A 23,156-nucleotide genomic window follows, 5' to 3' on the forward strand; every position below is an offset into this window, starting at 1 on the left:
TGTCAGGGTGGTCATAAAAATTGAAGGTTTCTTACCAAAAGTGGCTTTGTGGGGAAGAGCCCAGCTTCTGACTTTCACCCACTTTATTTGGTATAAGGCCATATGAAACGTGGTAGAATGACCCTCAAGCAGTGAGTATATTCAGTATGCATTTATATGGTCAAACTTGTAAGGGGTGGGGATCAAACTAGTGATGCAATAAACTGAATAAAATGAGTATTTTCTTAACAAAAATCGATGCCAGAAATGAGAGAGAGTAAGAAGAAAAGGCTTGTGTAAATGACTGGAATTCTGAGAGCTAATCAACAAATAGTTGTGTTGTCCTACAGAGAAGATAAAATGCAGAGAAAACAAGAGGGAAAAAAGTACATGTGTCACAGCACATGGTCTCACCAAGGGTTACTGAAACCCACGATGAATAACCAAGGTCCTTTAAGCATCATAAGTCAATGTAGACTACCAATACTGCAAATAGAGGAGTTTCAAATATTACCCTCTTCAACTTTAGGCTACAGTAAACTCTTAATGTTATTTGTGGTTTTGCTTGACATTTGTTGAGCATAGATGGGGAAGTCCAAAGAGTTCATAAAATACCCTGCCCTCTGTCTCCCAGAGCCTTTGTGATATCCGATAGAGAGACTCCAAGTGGAAGAAGATCCATGGTCTCACAGTCGTGGATCCCACTCATCCTCTTGCCAGGCATATGGGGACGTAAGTTCTACGTAAAGAAGACAGTCTAGCTTTCACCAGCTAAGAACATACCCCCGACACTGGAGAATCAAAATTCCGAAAGACTTGTTGCTCTCCCCTCCCCACTAAATACACAAAGTTACATTAGTTTCAGGTATACAACATAGTGATTTGACATCTCTGTGTGGTATGTTGTGCTTATAGGTGTAGTTCCCATCTGTCACCATACAACACTACTACAGTGGCATTGACTCTGTTCCCCATGCTGTGCCTTTCATCCCCATTCACTGATTCATTCCATTACCAGAAGCCTGTACCTCCCACTCCCTGTTACCTCCTTCCTGTCTGGCAACAGACAGTTTGTTTTCTGTATTTGTGGGTATGTTTCTGTCTTTGGCTTGTATATTTGTTCATCTGTTTTGGTTTTTTTAGATTCCACATGTGAGTGAGATCATATGGTATTCATCTCTTTCTGACTTGTTTTTCTAAGCATAATACCCTCCAGGTCCATACATTTTGTCACAAAGGGCAAGGTCTTATTCTCTTTTTAATGGCTGAGTGATATTTCAATGTATATCATATCCCAGAAGACTTAGGTTGATGCAATAGTAGCTTTAATAGAAGAATGGAAAACCTATGCAACAACAAAACCATACAGAAAACCTGAGTTCTTACCCTGGCTTTGCCTGTGTATTCCTTTGCAAGCCCTTTAAGCCCCTGGAAGCCTCTGAAGTGTTCCTTGAAAAAAAAATGTCGTGTGTCTCTTCTACCTCTAAGGAAATATTGCAAGATTTAAAGAGAGGTAATTGGGAAAGGACCTTTCAAGCATTTAAAAATATATATTATGCAGGACCCCTTGGTGACTCTGTTGTTTAAGCACCTGACTCCTGATTTTGGCTCAGGTCATGATCTCAGGGTCATGAGACTGAGCCCCGAGTCTGGCTCCACACTCAGAATGGAGCCTGCTTGAGATTCTCTCTCTCTCTCTCTCCTTCTCCCTCTGCTTCTCCCTCTTCCTCCACTCACGCACTCACACTCGCTCTCTCAGTTAAATAAATAAGTCTTTAAAGTATATATGGATTGTGTGTGTGAAATAGGTGATATATAATACATAAAATATAGCATAGAGAGAGAACAGCAGAGAGAGACACTGAAGCACATAATTTCTATGAAATTGTAATCCTCAGGAGAAATTAAAATTTTGGCCATTTAAAGGATGTGTGGGTACAAAATACAAACCAAGGTCACAGGAGCTATATTAAATAATGTAGTAAACATAGAAATGTGCACAAAAAGTATTTTTGCTTGCTAATCAAATCTTTTTTTTTTTTTTTTCATTTAATTGCACTTCTTTCCCAAGGGACTTGCACATTTCTTTTCTAATGATAGTTCAGTAAATGTCTGCTACATGTAACATGAAAATCAGGCTGGTGTGATTTTTTTCAAATGCATATTGTTTATACGTGCCTAAGATAAACTGAAGTTGAAATGCTAATTAAATATTAGATTAGGGATGCCTGGGTGGCTCAGTCAGTTAAGTGTCTGCCTTCGGCTCAGGGTATGATTTCAGGGTCCTGGGATCAGGCTCTGCATCTGGCTCTCTCCTCGGTGGGGAGTCTGCTTCTCTTTCTCCCTCTCCTCCCCCCCCTACTCATTCTCTCTCTTTCAGTTAATAAATAAAATCTTTAAGTTTATATATATTTATTATATATATATATAAATATGATTGTTAGTTTAATGGCATAAAATGTGACCCATAGGAACTGAAACCTTTCAGATTCAAGACTTAAGCTCCAATTCTGTGTCCTACATTTCTTCTACAGGAAAAGGAAAGCAATCACAGAGAACCATCTGGAACTTCTATAAAACAATGTCCTATTCCTCCAAAAGTGTAGGTCCCTATAATAAAACACTCCAGCAGCCCAAGGGTCCCTGACTAGATGAATGGATAAAGAATACTATTCAGCCATAAAAAGAATGCAGTCTTGCCATTTCCAACAACATGGATGGAGCTAGCGAGAGTAATGCTAAGCTAAATAAATCCGTCAGAGAAAGACAAATACCATATGATCTCACTTATGTAGAATTTAAGAAACAAAGAAGCAAAGGGAAAAAAGAGAGAGAAGCAAACTGAGGAACAGATGCCTAACTACAGAGAACAAACCGATGGTTACTAGAGGGGCGGGTGGGAGGATGGGTGGAAATGGTGATGGGGATTAAGGAGGGCACTTAATGACGAGGAGCAGGGGTTATGTATGGAAGTGTTGAATCACTATATTGTGTACCTGAAACTAACCTAACACCATATGTGAACTAACTGGAATTAAAATTTCTAAATTTGGGCACCTGGGTGGCTCAGTGGGTTAAGCCTCTGCCTTCAGCTCAGGTCATGATCCCAGGGTACTAGGATCGAGCCCTGCATTGGGCTCTCTGATCATCAGGGAGCCCGCTTCCTCCTCTATCTCTGCCTGCCTCTCTGCCTACTTGTGATTTCTCTCTCTGTGTATCAAATAAATAAAAATCTTTTAAAAAATAAAATAAAATTTCTAAATTTAAATACATTTTTAAAAATAAATAAAATTCCTTTGGAGGAGAAGGAAAAGGGGATTTTGCAGGGTGATGAAAGTCCCCATTCATTATAGTAAACATTAGTTAAACTACTCTTCTAAAATCAAAACTATTAACAGATTAACTCTGGTGATCATTAGAAATGAAGGACTATAATTATATATTATGTAACATATGGGTGAAGTGTATATAGAGCAGGAAAACTATTAATTCCTATTATTTATTGATTATCATGTGCTAGGTGATTTATGTATTATGTTTGCCATGACCACACAAGATGTGTGTATTTTTTTGCAGGAGATCATATGATTTGTAATTGATGGAACCAGATTGATCTACCTGGTTCCCAAGCTAACGCCCTTTCCAGGACACCAGAGCTTCCTCAGGCGTGTTCTGTAGTGTTTACAAACACTAATGTGTGTGAATCACTGGGGGTGTTTCTGACAGGCCCCGTGGTGATGTCAGTGCTGGTGACCATTGGGACCACACTTAGCACACTTACCACAAGTAACAATATTTCCAGAGTATTTCTATAGAATTGATTAAAACAAAAATATACTCTTAGCAAAAGAGGGAAGACGGGGCTAAGCAGGACTGAACTGACCTCCTTACAGGTCTTCTCAGAGCCTTTAACTTGCTCATGTACATTGAGAACTGAGAGGAGAATAGTATATGTCCCATCTTTCAAATCTATTTGGCTGCAGAAACTTTTTTCTTATAAAGCCTACCTCAGGATTAGCGTTCACTTCCGAAGTATTGCTTTCCATCAGGCTGTTTCAAGGGAATGCCTTTTCTGGAAAATACTAAAACAGAGACTTGGCAGCAGTTAGAAAGGGGTAAAATTATAATATATAATATATATATATATATAATATATAAATATATATATATTTAATATATATATATAAATATATATTTATTATATATTTTATATATATAATATATATATTATATATAAATATATCTAATAAATATATATATATTTAATATATATATATAAATAAATATATATATATATATATATATAAAGGGGTAAAGTTATAATGCCTTGTAGTTACTCGAGTTGGGAAAGGATGGAGGGGCATGAGAGGGAGACAAGGATGAATAAGGCTGGACTTGTGCCTTCAAGGAGAGCTCAACCTGGTGAAAATACATGTAAAAAATCCACTGCAGGGCAGGATGAAATGAATTCTAAATGTAGGTTTAAAAATGAAAAAACAGGTGTGCCTGGGTGGCTCAGTGGGTTAAGCCTCTGCCTTCGGCTCAGGTCATGATCTCAGGGTCCTGGGATCAAGCCCCGCATCGGGCTCTCTGCTCAGTGGAGAGTCTGCTTCCCCCTCTCTCTCTGCCTGCCTCTCTGCCTGCTTGTGATCTCTGTCTGCCAAATAAATAAATAAAATCTTTAAAAAAGAATAAATAAAAATTAAAAAGCATGCAGCAAGAAATAGAGGGGGTAACTGTTCTAAGCTTTTGTTAGTAGTTCTGAATTCTCATTTTTTTCCTGTAACTGATGCTTCCATTATTGAAATCCCTAGACCCTGTGGAAATTGCTTGTTTAGGGTCAGAACATTTTCCAGAGAGAACATTTTCCTGCATTAGAACTCTGGCATTTCCCGACATCTCCATGGGAGCCAGGCCAGAACATCAATTATTTTTTTTTCCCAGAGTGTGTCCTGCATGATTTTACACATCAGTGTTCTGAATTTCTTCTTCAATTCAGCTGTTTTATGGGGGGCGGGGGGGGAAGTGGTGAGGACTGGGATCATTCCAGAGTGGGGAGATCTGGGGCAGTCAGTAGCAAAGGGCACTCTGCGTTAACCACCTGCATGTAGCACCCTTGGGTGGCCATGAAAAAGGGCTTCGTTCAGCCCAGCCCCTAGTTGCCCAGATCTGATCTCAGAAGTCTCAAGCAAATGCATCTATGTTGCTGTTTTGTCAGCCAGAGCTAAGAACTCTGGTTCTCACAGACGGAGACAGCCACAGGATCTTTGCTTTCAAATGTAAAGTCTGGTCATATGATTGCTGACCTACTCAGTATGTAGAACAGTTGTATAAACCCCATGTTCCAAGAGGAATCATAACATTTTGCTGTCAGCTTTGATGCTGTAGCTCTTCTCTTTCTAGATCACTCCATCATTCCATTACTTTTTCTCCTCAGGATTTAGAATCATTCTTTTTCGGTTTATCTATTCTTTTGGACATTTAGCTTTCTTTTGGTCAGATTCTGTCTGTTACGGCAACTCCTTTTCTCTTAAAAATAGCAATGATAAACAGCAAACAAACCTCAAATGTGGTATCACCTCATTTTTTTTAAAGATTTTATTCATTTATTTGACAGAGAGAGAGACACAGTGAAAGAAGGAACACAAGCAGGGGGAGTGGGAGAGGGAGAAGCAGGTTTCCCTCCAAGCAGGGGGCCCAATGCGGGACTCAATCCCAGGATCCTGGGATCATGACCTGAGCCCAAGGCAGATGCTAAAAGACTGAGCCACCCAGGCACCCCAGTATGAACTCATTTTTTAAAGTGCTTTTTGATTTAAAAAAAAAAAATTTTTTTTAAGTGCTTTTTAGATTTTAGAGCATTCTAGTTTAATAGTCACAAAAGCTCTGTATTAAAACATGTTGAACATGCTTGGAAGGTACAACTGACCCCCATGGCATTTTCAGATTTAGTAATTTCTATTTTGGTCATGTGTGGTTGCTCCCAAATTCAATGAAAGTTCGTGGCTGCCTAGATCCGAATGGTTCCAAAGGCTGTGGGTGAACCTACACATTACCAGTGTCTGTCTGTATCCATATGACTTCGTAGCCCACTAGTGATCTGAGCGTAATCAGTAATGCCTGTGACATGGAAAATTTCTTTGTGAAAAATGGTCATGAAGTGAAAGAAATAATTTTAACAAAATACGAAAGTATGTTTCATTTGTGTGAGGATATACACAGGAAATACGTGATTTCCTATGAAAATGTGATGCAGAAAAGGGCGAATAAACATCTCAGTAATCTCAATTTGAGGGATTCAGGGATGTTAGCCTCAGGTGTGTGTTACCCACCTTTCCGTGGATGAGGGAAAGCATCATAATGAAGATGGCTGCCTAGGGGACCGGTGGAAAGACACAGGATTTTGATGGCCACACAGGGAACTGTTGGGTTTAAATAGCTGACTTTGGTAAAACAAAGCATCACAAATCTTAATTCACAGTCTTGCTTATCACAAAATGAAAGTGCCTGTGTGAGTTTCACATGGCTGTGTCATGAAAGTGGTGTTCAGGAAAATATATTACCTTAACTTTACATTTCTGTTGGTGTTTATTCTTCTTCTCAAGGGGGGAGTTACCCACCTTGTGATTTCAGGAGCATTTTAAACCCAGAAGCACTTACAACACCCCTTCAATCTTGACTTTATCCAGTGTGGCTTTCTTGGTATTTCTTCCTTCAGTTCTAACACTTCTGCCCATTCTCTAAATTCCATTTTATTTATTTTTTTCAGCGTAACAGTATTCATTGTTTTTGCACAACACCCAGTGCTCCATGCAAAACGTGCCGTCCCTATTACCCACCACCTGTTCCCCCAACCTCCCACCCCTGACCCTTCAAAACCCTCAGGTTGTTTTTCAGAGTCCATAGTCTCTTATGGCTCGCCTCCCCTCCCCAATGTCCATAGCCCCCTCCCCGTCTCCCAGTCCCACCTCCCCCCAGCAAACCCCAGTTTGTTTTGTGAGATTAAGAGTCATTTATGGTTTGTCTCCCTCCCAATCCCATCTTGTTTCATTTATTCTTCTCCTATCCCCCTAACCCCCCATGTTGCTTCTCCATGTCCTCATATCAGGGAGATCATATGATAGTTGTCTTTCTCTGATTGACTTATTTCACTAAGCATGATACGCTCTAGTTCCATCCACGTCGTCGCAAATGGCAAGATTTCATTTCTTTTGATGGCTGCATAGTATTCCATTGTGTATATATACCACATCTTCTTTATCCATTCATCTGTTGATGGACATCTAGGTTCTTTCCATAGTTTGGCTATTGTAGACATTGCTGCTATAAACATTTGGGTACACGTGCCCCTTCGGATCACTATGTTTGTATCTTTAGGGTAAATACCCAGTAGTGCAATTGCTGGGTCATAGGGTAGTTCTATTTTCAACATTTTGAGGAACCTCCATGCTGTTTTCCAGAGTGGTTGCACCAGCTTGCATTCCCACCAACAGTGGAGGAGGGTTCCCCTTTCTCCACATCCTCGCCAGCATCTGTCATTTCCTGACTTGTTAATTTTAGCCACAATGCTCTGAAGCTAGAACTCAATCACAAGAGGAAAGCTGGAAAGAACCCAAATACATGGAGACTAAACAGCATCCTTCTAAAGAATGAATGGGTCAACCAGGAAATTAAAGAAGAATTGAAAAAATTCATGGAAACAAATGATAATGGCTAAAACTTCTGCCCATTCTCAACTTCGGGTCTTCCTCATCTCTGGCCTAGATGATAAGAACAGCCTCCTAACTGATCCATTTGCCCTAAGATTCCTTACTCAGACTCTCCTCCACACTGTTGCCAGGATTTTTTTTCCCAAAAAAGAAAACAAAACAAAAAAAACTTAAAGATAATCTGTTCATATAGCAAATCCACTTCTAGAAGATTCCTCTCACTTACAAGGATATGGATGTATGTATCAAAACATTTGTTACCATTTTATTTGTGACAAAACAATTGAGTGACTTAAGTGTCTGTCAATATGGAAAAAATGACATTTTTTCTAATGCCTACCTACTATACCAGAAGTCAGCAAACTTTTTCTGTAAAGAGCTAAATAGTCATATTTTAGGGGTTTCATGCTATATGATCTCTGCCATGATTACTCAACTCTGCCCTTACATCAAGAAAGCAACCACAATGATGGGCACCTTTGGGTTGCTCAGTTGGTTAAGCCTCTGACTATTGGTTTCAGCTCAGGTCATGATCTTGGGATGGTGGGATCTAGCCCCATGTCGGGGTCTGTGATTGGCATGGAATCTGCTTAGGATTTTCTCTCTCACTCTGCCCCTCCCTTGTGTGGACTCACGCATGCTCGCTCTCTCTCTTTCTCTAAAGCAAATAAATAATAAAATCTTAATGAAAAAACAAAAAGAAGTGGCCAAAGATGATACATAAAAAAATGAGCATGGCTGTGTTCCAATAAAACTTTATTTGCAAAAACAGAGACATGCTGATTTGGCCCCTAGGCCTGAAGGTTGCCAACCCCTGGTGTAGATTACAGATGTATATTAAGAATAATAAGAGGGGCGCCTGGGTGGCTCAGTGGGTTAAAGCCTCTGCCTTCGGCTCAGGTCATGATCTCAGGGTCCTGGGATCGAGCCCCACATCGGGCTCTCTGCTCAACAGGGAGCCTGCTTCCCTTCCTCTCTCTCTGCCTGCCTCTCTGTCTACTTGTGATCTCTGTCTGTCAAATAAATAAATAAAATCTTTAAAAAAAAAAAAAAAGAATAATAAGATAAGGGTGCCTGGGTGGCCCAGTTGGTTAAGCAACTGCCTTCAGCTCATGTCATGATCCTGGAGTCCCGGGATCGAGTCCTACATCAGGCTCACAGATCCACGGGGAGTCTGCTTCTCCCTCTGACCTTCTCCCCTCTCATGCTCTCTCTCACACTTTCTCTCTCTCTCTCTCAAATAAATAAATAAAATCTTTAAAAAAAATTAATGAGATAAATCTGCATGTGCTGGCAGGGAAGGATATCAACAATATACTCTTGGGCAAAATTGTATGCTACTAATATATCCTATATTTTTCATTTTATCTTTCTTTGTGTTTCTATCTTTGTTAGAAAGATAAATGTCTATATTTATCTTTGTGTATATATACCTATATACCTATATCCATATCTATCTATATCTATCTATATATAGAGAGAGATATACACATATAGAGACGGATACAGGGAGACAGAGACAGATGCAAGCAAAGGAATAAATAGATAAAATAGATGGTACAGTATGCACAAAAAAGAAAAATCCAGAAGAATACACACCAAATATTACTAGGAGCTCTTCTGAGAGAGGATAGGTAGGAAGGCAAGGAAATCCTCCATTTTTGTATACTTCTGTATTGTTTAAACTTCCACCTGGCTATGTATTTATATTTACCTTACAGAAAAATACTGAAATAATGAATCATCTGAAATCTGAGCCTATCTCTCCATCAGTAAAAGACCTTATGTTGTTTTGCATTGTCTATAGGATAAACTGTAAGCAGTTTATCATGATCTGCCCCGGCACCTGCTCTGGTCTCATCTCGAATCACTCTGCCTGCTCTGCAAGCCCCCTTCCTCCCCACAGCACACTGGGCCGTTTTTTGTGACTACCTCTCTGCACACATGATGCTTTCCTTTCTCTCTAGTCGGCTCCTAATTGGCTTCTCCTGCTCCACCTTCCTGCTCAGGGGGGCGGGGGAGGGCAGTTTTATAGTGCAAGACAGGTGAGTGCTCTAATTCCTATCCGTCACCGCCCTAGCTAGATGTCCCTTTCTTTTTCCTCTCTCGTATCTTTCCCAACAAAGGGAAAAATACGGGAAAAAAAAGGGGCAAAAGTTGCCCCCAACATTTTAATTTGTAACTGTTTCCATTTTCATGTCCCGATAGACTGGGTTTCTTCAGGCGGCCTACTGTCTTGTCATTTCTGATTTTCCATACTCAGCACAGAGCTAAGCACAAAGTAAAGACTCATTAAACCTACGCCCATGGAGACTTCTATTTAAGGAAATATTTTAAGAATCTTAAGGTTACGATGGGGAGATTTTTACACTGAAATTTAAAAATGTTCGGTGAAGTCTACAACAGAGACTCATATGGAAAAATATTTTAAATATCCCCATATAGAAAAGGCTTATTCATTAATGATCTGTAGGAGGAGGGTGCACGTGTGGTTCTGCCTTCTTGTTTGTGGACTCAGGTGTTTTCAGCATTATCTAAGTAGCCAGCACAAACATTGTAAGTCGAATAGCCCAGTCTGAGATGTTGATTTATAGCTATATTCACAGTGAATGAATTCAGCTGTAGTAATAGAATACCCTATTAATGGACTAGATAATGAGTGCTTACTTGTCTCAAATATGAAGTCTATAGGAAGGCAGGTGTGGATTTTTAATGACCTCAATGCTGGCATCAGGGGCAAATGCCCTTTTTCATCTTTAAACTTTTTTTTAAAGATTTTATTTATTTGACAGAGACACAGCAAGAGAGGGAACACAAGCAGGGGGAGTAGGAGAAGGAGAAGCAGGCTTCCCGCTGACCAGAGAGCCCGATGGAGGGCTCGTTCCCAGGGCGCTGGGATAATGACCTGAGCCAAAGGCAGACACTTAATGACTGAGCCACCCAGGCACCCCTCATCTTTACATTTACTATTTCTTAGCACATTGGCTTCCATCCCATTCTTGTTGCTTCATCGTTGTGGGCTGGCTCGGCACCACCGAGAATCATGTCCATATTTGAGGCAGAAATTAAAGAATAGGAGCAAAAGTACTCTGTTCTTGGTCTTCAAATTCTGAAAGAGAAGTCTTAACTAGCACTCTTTCCCTTACATTTCATTGGCCCCTTACCCATGGCCACTCAGCTATCAGTCATTAGTCAAGGGAAATGAAATGATGATGACTAGTTTAGACCAATCACGATTCAACCCCTAGACTTGGGAGAATGAGCATGGCCTCCCTTTTTTAAAAGAATTCTCTACTTGTTACCTCGAGACATAAGGACTTTTTTAGGATGGAAGGAGGAGGAAGGATGATTGTCTGTGCCAGTGTCAATTACTGTTACCCAGCTAGCAGGTGACTGGACCTCAATATACGAGGGGAAAAAAATCATGAAATTCAAGGTTAGACAGAGTTCTAGTTCCACTATTTACAGCTATGGGAACCTGAGATAATTACTTAACTTCTCTGTACTTTTTGTCCTAGCTACAAAATAGGAGAAAAACACCATATATCTCATGGGATTATTGTGAGGACAGAATCAAGATGGCTGTCCTCAAGCCCAGCATTGTGAGCACCATGGTTGGCATGCCAACAATACCAGGGTGTTTCGCTGTTGCTCTGGGTTCAGGGAAGGATCTTCATAGATTCTTCCGTGCCTTTGACTTTCAGTCTCCATTTGAGCCCACTGGTGTCATTGTTCTTTGTATGGCCATGGCTGTGTCTGGTTGGATATAAATTAGGTGCTTTTTTAAAGTGTTCAGTCAAAGTAGGGATTCCCAGGCAACAGTCTTGTTTAAAGAGAGGAGTGAGGTGTTTACAACACATAGAAGTTCCTGTGTTGTTTAATCATGAAAGCCGAATATTGTTTCAATGTGGAGAAAAGAAAGATTTGTACAATCAAGACATAGAAAAAGAACATTTAATTTAGGGACCCATACAAAATAAAATTTCTTTTGAATCTGAAGTTCTTGGATGACATACTTGGTTTAAAATCGAGTGTTTTGTTCACCAACAATGACAGACATAAATTACATAAAATAGGAGGCTGAGGATTGCATCCTGTTTCAGAATAGTGCTGACCTTCCGCGGATCTCCACCCATACTTTCCAGCCAGCAGCTTTCTCCAAAATCTGGGGTTGCATTGGCTCCTAGAAGGATGTGGGTGAAGTCCCCCAATTTAGAAATGGGAATTATCTGATCCCTGCCTGATCAGACATTCCTACTGATAAAAAGGATCAGGAAGGCTTTCCCTTCACAGAAAAAAAGGACGCCGTGTACCACTCAGGCATTTCCTGATAGCTGCTCTGGGGTGCAGAGAGGGAGGGATTTGGGGAAAGGGAAATGGATTCCTTAAATCTGAGTGTGCAATAGTTCTGGAATCCTTCCTGTCATTGGAGAGAGAATCAAGCTTCATGGCACAAAAAAAAAAAAAAGAGGGGGGGGATCTGAAAGTAAAAGCGATCTGAAAGTAAAAGCCAAAAACCTCACATGTATTCTTCATATGAATTCTGTCCTTTTGGAGCTCTACTGAATTGAAACTTGGCAGTAACTACTATTTGATATTTCTTCCTTATCTGACAGCCTCCTTTGTCTGTTCCAATTTGGGATCATGGCCTGAAAGTTTATTTGACTTCTCTAGGTGAGTTAAAAAAAGAATTTAGATCAGTTTTGCAAATTGCTAAAATATCAAACAATAACTTTATCTTTGACATCCACATTAATAATCCAGTAACACTTTTATATTTATTATTCAAGAAGGAGTTTGAAGCTTGAAATTTTTCCTATGTACTTCTCCAAGCATATTTGAACCTCAGCCTTGCACAATTAAATATCAGTCTCTGAAAAGTACTTATTTGGGAAACTCCAGGTACTCTTTTTCTGTGTAAGACAGTCAGCTTTCTAGAAGATGAAGGTCTATCTATGAAAACATTTAAGATTTCTACCCAGATGGGAGGGATTTTTGCAACTTTCAAACCTTACCCAAAAGAATTCTGCTACGACAAAAAGGCTTAAAAACACATATTATCTTTCATAGTATGAATGAAGAAGTGTCCCAAATCTCCTTAAACAGAAAATTCAATTCGATTTTGGCTTGTACCTAGAACTTCGCAGATGTCTGCACAAAGTCCCCATTGCAGTCGTTCCCCTTACCACCCTCCCTACGCCCCCCCCCCGCCCCACCCTCCGCCAGCTGTGTAACCATGGCAATACCTGAAGCACTTTGCTCAAGATTTCTGTTTTCTGGTTTCAGGTGGAAGAAAGCATGGGGTGTTGTAATGAGCTGTTGTAAACAACTAATCGTGGACTAGATCATGTTGTGGGACGAATAAACGTGCGGCATATTGCAACACTCATAGTATTATCCGTGAAAAATGGAGAGGAGAACTAGATTATCCCAGAGCAGAATTTGAGAAGCAGCCTGAGGTTTAATGCTGCTGCTGTTAGTGAGCGCAGAAAGGGGGCGGGGGAGGGGGGCTCATGAAATACAGGTGAGTGTATAAGAAGGAAAATCTGTAGGAAATATTGACCTAGCGAGGGTGCCCTGTTGTAGCTTCTTTTTTTTTTTTAATATTTTATTTATTTGACAGAGAGAAATCACAACTAGGCAGAGAGAGAGGAGGAAGCAGGCTCCCCATGGAGCAGAAGGCCCGATGCATGCGGGGTTCGATCCCAAGATCCTGGGATCATGACCTGAGCCGAAGGCAGAGGCTTTAACCCACTGAGCCACCCAGGCGCCCCCCCTGTTGTAGCTTCTCAGCCCTAAGAGGCTTTTTAACTTGCAGAGGTATTTGTAGACTTCATGTCCTAGCATACATGTTGTATGCATGTTATAGTTCCAGAAGTCTGATCAGTTTTGCACAAAACTGTGTGTGCTTGTTTATTTGCTTGTGTGCTTGTTTACTTTGTGTGCTTGTTTGTTTCCCCATTCATTTTGTTTGCATTGTCTCTATTGTAAAAGGCATCAGGTGATGATTGGCCTCTGGATATTTCTCCTCTTCCCTCTATAGCAGCATAGTAGAGTGGCTGAAAGCAGAGACCATGGAGCCAGACAACCTGTGTTTATGCCTCAGTATTCTCATCTGTAAAATGGGGATAACAATAATTTCTACCTTATAAAGTTGTTACAAAAGAGTACATGAGTTAGTGATTTTAAAGTCCTTCAAACAGTATCTAAAACAAAAATCTCTTGGGGCTTTCTGGATGGCTCAGTCAGTTAAGTATCCAACTTTTGATCTCAGCGCAGGTCTTGATCTCAGGGTCATGAAATCAAGCCCTGTGTCATCGCTGAGCATGGAGCCTGCTTAAGATTCTCCCTCTCTTGGGGTGCCTGGGTGGCTCAGTGCATTAAGCCTCTGCCTTCAGCTCAGGTCATGATCTCAGGGTCCTGGGATCAAGCCCCACATTGGGCTCTCCGCTCAGCTTCTCTGCCTACTTGTGATCTCTTTCCCTGTCAGGTAAATAAATAAAATCTTAAAAAAAAAAAAAAAAGATCCTCTCTCTCCCTCTGCCCCTCCCACCTCTCCCCCACCGCCGTTCACTCGCGCTCTGTCTCTTTAAAAAAAAAAAAAAAAGTGTCTTAAGTAAAATTATTGCCCGTTATTAAGGAGGTAATAATATAAAGGATTGCTCAATATACTCTTATCTCTCTGAACATTGTTACTCAGAACTAGGTGTCACGCTGTATATCTCCCTTCCTCCCAGCCCCGGGGCAGATAATAAGCCTTTCACACAATTTCAAGAAAGCAAGGGAGGAAAAAGAACAAAGGGAAGGCCTGGAAAGAAGGACTCTGCCCCAGAAAAGGATCTACTAACAGAGTCCCTGCCAGGGGACTGCCCATACAGTGCCATGCGAAATACTACAGCCTTCACCCAGGAGCCGGAGAGCTCATTCTCTATCTCAATCAGAGCTTTTCAGCTGTCTCTATTATGCACTGTACTATTTGTATTCTAGAAAAGGTTATTAAACAGATGGTTGTGAATAACGGATAAACAGAAGAGGGATAAACAAGAGCCCACCAAAAGAAAGTCAAGCCCCAGCAACACCAGCATCTACGTAATAGAAGAGACGGGTAAAGGAAAACCTTGAAACCTTGTCCATCTTGATTTCGAATGAGAGCGTCTTGATTTCAGAACGACGTCTGACAAAATGTTTCAAGGCACGATGATTGGAAAAAATATATATGGATTGCTTTAATAATGCAATGAGACAGATGTTTAATTATATCAGTCATTAACATTACAAGTAACAAGGAAGCGAACATCATTCCGTAAAACTCTGTTCCCGGATTGTTCTGTTTGCAGTGGGATAGTTGGAATCAACTGAATTGCAGGGAAGACTTCAGGCAGGTGAAACATTAAATATAGCACCGTTAAGTTGGTAAACAGTAAGCTCCAAATTTGGAAAAGGCATACAAGTTTGGTGTAAAGGACTGGGGAGAGGGGTGGTGCACGAAGGTGGAAAATACACAGGCTTCTGTTCCTTGAGCATACGTGCTGGAGGCTGGCAGTGATCTCTGCCCTTCAGACATCAATTCAGCACCCAAGAAACCAAGGAAACCACTTGTGGTAGAGAGCTGGCTGTATTCTGGGATTTAGGAAAGACAGTAGCAATGAACTTGAATCCTTCAGATCACCGAGAGGTTGCCTTTCTGGACACCCATAGGATATGCCAACTTCTTTCCTTCAGGGGAACCTAAGAAGCACGGAGCTGGGTGTGACCCTTGACCACCCACCCCAGTATTCTGCTTCACTAGGGCACATTCAGCAAGACCATATCCTTAAACTCAAAAGTATAGGGTTATCCTCTCAGAATAGTCTACTTCCCAGCATGTTCGGGATCTAGTCTCAAAACATAAAACGGATCTATGAGACCTGCTATGACGTAAACCACCCTGTGGAATTCTCTGTATTTTCAGCTTTTACTGGTTGTTGAAGTCATGAGTGATAGAAGTTTACTATAGACAGTTAAGTGGTACGTTTATTTATCCTCAGTTTACCTCTGACGTCTCCCAGGCATCACCTCCACAGCCTCTCCACAATGGCAGGTTTTAACAGCATCTGGCTCTGAAGTCCCATGTCTCGCCTGCCCACGCCTTTCTGATCTACAGACTTGCATCAGCTCCTCTTACACACTCGTCTTGGCAGACGAGAATTTAGACAAGCTTCTCAGGCCCCCCTGCCCTTCCCAATCTCCACCGCCTCTATCTGGCCTTTTACCAACAAGGAGGATTCTGGAAGGATCGCCATGGGCCCGTGCGTCCCTTGTTGCAAGGTGACGATTGTGGGCCGCTCGGTTCGCACACAGTGTTTTCCTGATAGCAGCTACAGGATTTGGATTTGATTCAGAAATGACTTGGACATGACCCACGCACGAGCCTGTCATTCCTCTCCTTAGAGCCACAATTATGGGGGATGCCAGATCCTATTCATTTTGGCCTTTTTTGTCCAACTTTTCCTTCCCTGATTATAAACACTTGCCATGCCCATAAAAAGCCCTATCCTTAAAGGAGAGTCACTTATAGTGTCAGAAAGGTGAGGTCTCTGACTGTGGGTCCATTCCCACTCTTATTCCTTCCAGGAGGGAGGGTGAATATTTTCTTCTCGTCATTTGTCAGAAGGTCAAGGGGACTGTTTTTCCTGTCTTTATGTTCAGCGTGATCACCTACTAATCCTAAGCAATCTCTACGTATGGGCTTGTTTGTTTTGATTTGCTTATATGTTTAGGGACCGAATTAACTTGTCAGCAGCAAGGCCTTACACAAGTCATGTGACATGTGTCTCCTCCCTTGATAAATATTTGGGTGGGGGGGAACTACGTTATTTTTAATGTCTCTCCCAGCTCCGGTTTTCAGTGATTTGGGTTCAGTCTTTTTCTCCTTCTGTTGCTTACTAGATTTGCATACCAAATTGTTAATTAAAACCAAACGACGTCGTGTCCTAGAGTTGTCCAGCATCCCCATTGTGTCCTCCGTTCCCTTGCTTGCCTTCCAATTTGCCATCTGGCAGTTTGCTGACTTGGCGATATCTCCACCACCCGCGTGCCAGCTTTGCAACCTCTCGGCAAGGCTATGGCTCCTGCCGCACGATTTGAGGGTCTCAGAATAAACAGAACCCAGGGAGGCAGAGGAAAGCCTTTCAGTCTCTGCAGCACAGTCATTTCCCTTATAAAGCCACACAACTCGAGGCCGTCATCCCAGTGACCCACTACTATAGATGAACCCCCCCGTGACTTCATGTAGGGGTATCTCCTTAGTATAGTTCGGGCGACATTAGTGGGATGGGGAAACCTTATAAAACCTGGCTATTTGGCTTCTTGACGTTAAAATCTGAGCTATGAAGGCTGTATTATTTTAAAAGGATTTTAGAATTTAGTTGAGATGAGCATTCGAGGGCATGAACATAGAAAAATAAAGCACTTAAGCCCCTGGCTTTCTGCCTACCTTCCTGGAGACCACATAGATGGCTGGTTCTCTTCTCTTCCAGCCTTAGTGACTTCTCTGTGTCCCTGAGTCTCCTGGTCCTTGTTTGCCTTTTTTCTTTTCTCTTCTTTTGGTGTGATACTTCTTTCTCGCCCTTTCTTCCTTCCTTCCCTTGTTCCTTCCTCTTTCTTTTACGATCTAACTTCTTATGATCTTGATATTCCATGTTCTTCTCAGCTGGTTTCTGCCTTGGATGTTGATTTCTCCTGATCCCACATGTATCACCAGAGACTGACAAGGGTCAGCTCCTTCACCAAAAAATGGGGACTCGACTACGGAAGCCACCATCGCCAGTGGGTTATGGTTTTTATTTTCATCTTCATGGAGAGATTTACTTTGCAGATCCTTCCTATTTGGGCACTTGCGAGCCTTTCCTCTGCAAGGCAGGGAAATAGTCTCTTTCGGTACAATTATGTTTTAAGAAATCCTGTCAAGTGTGCTTGTGTGTGCACTTGCGGGTCCACGGGCTTTCACGGTATCAACAAATCTGATATTTTAAATACATTATCTCAGGTGACTTGTTTGAGTACACAGGCAACCCTTGAACGTCACAGGGGTTGGGGCACCAACCCAAGAACAGTTGACATTCTGCACAGTACGACTTTGGACTCCCCCAAAACTTAACAACTGATAGCCTACTATTGGCTGTAATCCTTGCTAATAACAAGGACAGTCAATTAATACATATTTTGTATGTTATGTGTACTTTTTTAAGATTTTATTTATTTATTTGAGAGAGAGAGAGAGAGAGAGAAAGGACAAGCAGGAGAGAGGGGCAGAGGGAGAGGCAGACTCCCGGCTGAGCAGGGAGTCGGGCACAGGGCTCGATCCCCCAACCCTGAACCAAAGGTAGATGTTTAACCAACTGAGCCACCCAGGCACCCATATGTTATGTGTATTTTATACTGTATTCTTCCAATATTGTAAGCTAGAGAAAAAGAACGTGTTGTTAATTAATATTCATTAATAAGTCATAATTATAAGGAAGAGAAAATATATTCACAGTACTGTCCCATATTTACTGAAAAAAAATTCATTATATAAGTGGGCCATGTGGTTCAAACCCGTGTTGTTCGAGAGTCTACCACAGTAATCATGAAGGGATTCATCAGCTGCACTTTGAACCCCTCTTCTGTTTCCCCTGCAATCGCATCAGCCTGTAATTCTGCCAATGTCAATTTCATTTCTGGAAGACTGGTTGTCGCTTTAATCAAGATGCAGTCTGGTTTAGTTGTATTTCTTAAATGCACAGTAAGAACACTTCCTCCCCCAGTTGTATGTAGCTCAGTAAATTCACATTTTCTGTCCACTGGCTGAGGCTAGTGAGGCAAAAGCAAATCATAACTCTCACCAACACTTTTGAGTACCATGTGTCAAGTACCGTTCTAAACACTTGACGTATGTTACCTCATTTAATCCCCACAACATTCCTGTGGGTAGATACTGTGATGAGGCAAAACACACAGCGCTGTGGTGTCCACCAGCCGGAGGAGTCCACACAGCGCTGCCTTGGAAGGCTGGGCAAGAACCGAGTGAGCAGAGTGTAGGAGTTTGGTGAGCAGGATGCCAGGTTGTGGAAAATCTCGTAGCTAAACCAGGGAGTCTGATGTCCTAGAGAGCTATTAAAGGACAAAATGGAAGCAAACTCAGTGACAAGGTGTGTCTTTGAGAAAGAGCACTCTGGCTTGACTGTGGAGGTGGTGAGCAGAAGACCCAGACAGAGGCAGGAGGACTCATTAGTGGGCGACGGCTATTACCCTGGGAGAAGGCCAGGAGAAGGTTCACATGTAGGCTATTGGCTGTTTCAAATAGGTCAATGATACCAATTCAGATAGGGAACGCACCAAGACCAGTGGAAAAGGAAAGACCGTGAGTTTAGATGTTGGATCTCTAGAGTCTGAAATGCCAGAGTCATCATGTTGTGGTGTAGTCACCAGGCAGCTGAAGGGCTGTGAAGAGACAAGAGGTTCTGCCTCAGGGCGGCTGGTACCAGCAAGGAGGGTGCAAGCAGTGGAGGAAATTCCACCCACAAGTGGAGTGAGAACTTCACAGGACAGGTATAGCAGACGCTGTGGAGAAGCTTGAGAGAAGCTTGTTAGGAGTGGAACTCACCCGGAGAGAATCAAGTCTTAGAAGCCAAGACCAGAGCTTCTGGTGGCAGGAGTGATCCAGAGAGGGTCATCAGATTGGGCAACTCAGAGGTCTTTGTGATCTTGAGATAGGTCAGTGGAGTGAAACACAGCCCAGACTCTGTGATCATTCTGGCCCATGCAAGAGGATGTGGGAACAACTCTCTCTGACTCATCTTTTCATGAGCCTGAACATGAGCATCAGCACAAGTGAGTTCAAATTCCAGCTCTGTCACTGACAAGCCTGTGCGACCTTAGGTAAGTGACAAGACACCTTACAACTGTGGCTTCTAATGTGTAAAGTTAATACTGGGTGTCTCAAAGAATATTTGGGGGATTAAATGTGCCAATATGTGTAAAAATATTTTACATATAAAATATGTTCTGTATTTATATGCTACAAATATAGAACATATATATTTACATATAAATATATTTAGATATATAAACTACATTGTAAATGAGAATAGTTGCCATTTTTATTGTAATTCTTAGATTGAATAATTAAATATTTTTCTTCCTCTGAATCCCAAGTAGGGCCAATATTTTAATATTGGGAAATCAGACAACCACTGAGCTGTAGAAACTACACTTTTTTAATGTTTTTTATTTGGATGATCCTGAATGAAAGACTATGCAGAGTATGTTAAAACACCAAAGAAGGATGAAATTTCATTCAATTTTAGAGTATATTTTATGCTATTTTAATTCTTTGAAAGGATATTGAATATGTATTAATTATGGCAGTTCTAGCTAATATAATTGATAAACTCCAAAACCTCAGTAGAGTAAAACAATATTAGCTTGTTGACCATCTATACATTTTCTTTGAAGAAATGTCATTCATGTCTCCTGCCCATTTTTTTAATTGGATGATATGGTTTTTGGTGTTGAGTTATCTAAGCTCTTTATATAATTTGGATACTAACCGTTTATTGGACATGTCATTTGCAAATATCTTCTCCCATTCTGTAGGCTGCCTTTTAGTTTTGCTGTTTGTTCCCTACACTATGCAGAAGCTTTTTGTTTTGATGTAGTCCCAAAAGTTTATTTTTGCTTTCTTTCTTTTCCTTAGCCTCAGGGTACATATCTAGAAAGATGTTGTGGTCGATGTCAGAGAAATTATTGCCTGTGCTCTTTTCTGTGATTTTTATGGTTTCTGGTCTCATATTTAGGAACTAATACATTTTGAATTTATTTTTTTTAAGATTTTATTTATTTATTTGACAGAGAGATCCAAGTAGGCAGAGAGGCAGGCAGAGAGAGAGGGGGAAGCAGGCTCCCTGCTGAACAGAGAGCCCTATGTGGGGCTCGATCCCAGGACCCTGGGATCATGACCTGAGCCGAAGGCAGAGGCTTTAACCCATTGAGCCACCCAGGCACCCTGAATTTATTTTTTTAAGAAAAAATTTACCACGTAAATTTATGGTATAAGAAAGAAAGAAAGCTGTCCAGTTTTCCCAACACCATTTGCTAAAGAGACTATTTTGTTCCCATTGTATATTCTTCCTCCTTGTCAAAGATTAATTGATCATATAACTGGGTTTCTTTCTGGTCTTTCTACTCTGCCCCACTGATCTTTGTGTCTATTTTTGTGCCAATTATCATATTGTTTTGATTACTAAAGCATTGTAATATAACTTGAAGTCAAGAAAGGATGCTCAACATTATTCATCGTCAGGGAAATGCAAATCAAAACCACAATGAGATATCACATCACACTTGTTAGAAAGGTTAGAATCAAAAACTGCTGGCGAGGATGTAGAGAAAGGGGAAACTCATGCACTGTTGGTGGGAACGCAAACTGGTACAGCCACGGGGACAGACAGTATGGAGATTCCTAAAAAGATTAAAAACAAAACTACCCTACACTCCAGGAATCACACACCTGGGTATTTACGCAAAGAATACAAAAACACTAGTTTCAAGGGATATTCACCCCACGTTTATTACAGCATTATTTATAATAGCCAAACTGTGGAAACAGCCCCAAGTGTCCGTCAATAGATGAATGGATAAAGAAGATGTGGGATGCATGGAATATTATTCAGCCCCAAAAGAATGAAATTTTGCCATAGAGTGCATAATGCTAACCGAAATAAGCCAGAGAAAGACAAATGCCATATGATTTTACTCATCTGTGGAATTTAAGAAACAAAACAAATGAATGAAGGGGAAAAAAGAGAGAGAGAGAGGCAAACCCCAATCTGATTCTAGGTGGGGGCATGTGTGAAATAGGTGAGGGGATGGCAGAGCGTACTTGTAGTGATGAACACTGAGTAATACATGGGATTGTTGAGTCACTCTATTGTTCACCTGAAGCTAGTATAACACTACATCTTAATTGCACTGGAATTAAAATATTAAAAAACAAATAAAAATTTAAAGACCTGAAAATTAAGATGCAATTCATGTCCATCAAGGAAATGAAAATTACCTTTTAACAAACTAAAGAAGGAAGGAAGGAAGGAAGGACGAATGAACGAACGAACCGGTACTAGTTTATATTTGGTTTATGCAAGAGTCTACTTTGGGTTTGCTTGGCCAAGTGTCTCTTCTTTGAGCAGTAGTTTGGTGCTCATTCCCTCCTCTGGCTCCACTGTGTTCAGATAGAGTGCCTCCTCTGCAGCCATTTGGAAGAGAGAGGGAACACAGGCAACTGGTCATAGGAGCACGCCGTGTGCAAGGCTTGCAGTGGTACACATTACTTCTGCCCATGTCTGCTGGTAGCACCCAGACCCTACCACATCAGGAAGGAGGCTAGAGAATGTCATCTGTATGCTCAGGAGAAGGAGAAAGTTCTTCTGAAGATTAGCCAGTCAAGGCACAGTATGTAAGCAATAGGAAATAGGGCATATATTTTTTTTTCAAGATTTTATTTATTTATTTGTTAGAGTGAGAGAACACAAGCAGGGGGAGCAGCAGAGGGAGAGGGAGAAGCAGGCTCCCCACTGAGCAGGAGCCTGACATGAGGCTCAATCCCAAAACCCCAGGATCATGATCTAAGCCGAAGGCAGATGCTTAAACAACTGAGCCACCCAGGCGCCCCTAGTGCACATATTTTTACTGTTATTAACCAGAATAAGCACCTTCCCAGCTACCTGGAGTAAATATGCAGTTCGTTCCATTTTAATCTTTTGAGGATTACCTAAGAGAATTCCTCCTTAGTCTTCTGAGGATTACTTATGATAAATACCCTTTCTTTAGCCTGGCAATTGTGTAAACCTAAACAGAGGCGAACACAAGGCTGTTAGTAGCAGAACTAAAAATGGAAGACGAGTTCCCTGCCCTCTTGCAGACTATCGGTTCCTAAATCACATTATCTGCCCAGCACAGACACAGGAGAGCCAAAACTGGGCTTGTGCCTCCAAACACAGCTTTACTGACATTATCTGCCCAGCACAGACACAGGAGAGCCAAAACTGGGCTTGTGCCTCCAAACACAGCTTTACTGACATGAAAGTCACACTTGGATCCCCTTCTACTCTGCAGTTATAGAAAAGGTGTGACTTCATGAGAAGAATTCTTAAAAATGTACAATGAAATGATTCACAGGTTATTGTTTTTTTTTTTGTTGTTTTTTTTGTTTTAAAGATTTTATTTATTTATTTGACAGAGAGAGAGAGATCACAAGTAGGCAGAGAGGGAGGCAGAGAGGAAGGCAGAGAGAGAGGAGGAAGCAGGCTCTCTGCAGAGCAGAGAGCCCGATGCGGGGCTCGATCCCAGGACCCTGAGATCATGACCTGAGCCGAAGGCAGCGGCTTAATCCACTGAGCCACCCAGGCGCCCCCACAGGCTATTGTTTTTAACTAGTAAAATCTCATA

At 41.3% G+C, this 23,156-nt stretch overlaps 1 protein-coding gene across 7 annotated transcripts in view; it reads left to right on the forward strand.

Moving 5' to 3' along the window:
- Window positions 1-23,156, forward strand: part of CHRM3 (cholinergic receptor muscarinic 3) — a 511,025-nt gene that overhangs the window by 366,603 nt on the left and 121,266 nt on the right. For 5 of the 7 annotated variants that reach the window (XR_006821235.1, XR_006821236.1, XR_006821234.1 and 2 more), the window contains one exon: window positions 19,425-19,541. The exons of the other annotated variants lie outside the window; for them this stretch is intronic. Coding sequence is in view for 1 of the 5 variants with exons in the window: in XM_046027236.1 (XP_045883192.1) it covers window positions 19,471-19,541 (71 nt within the window). In the remaining 4 variants the exon portion in view is untranslated. The remainder of the gene's footprint in view (window positions 1-19,424; window positions 19,542-23,156) is intronic. 7 annotated transcript variants of the gene reach the window in all.

The sequence above is a fragment of the Meles meles genome, chromosome 13, assembly GCF_922984935.1.
Source record: "Meles meles chromosome 13, mMelMel3.1 paternal haplotype, whole genome shotgun sequence".
NCBI classification, from domain to species: domain Eukaryota; kingdom Metazoa; phylum Chordata; class Mammalia; order Carnivora; family Mustelidae; genus Meles; species Meles meles.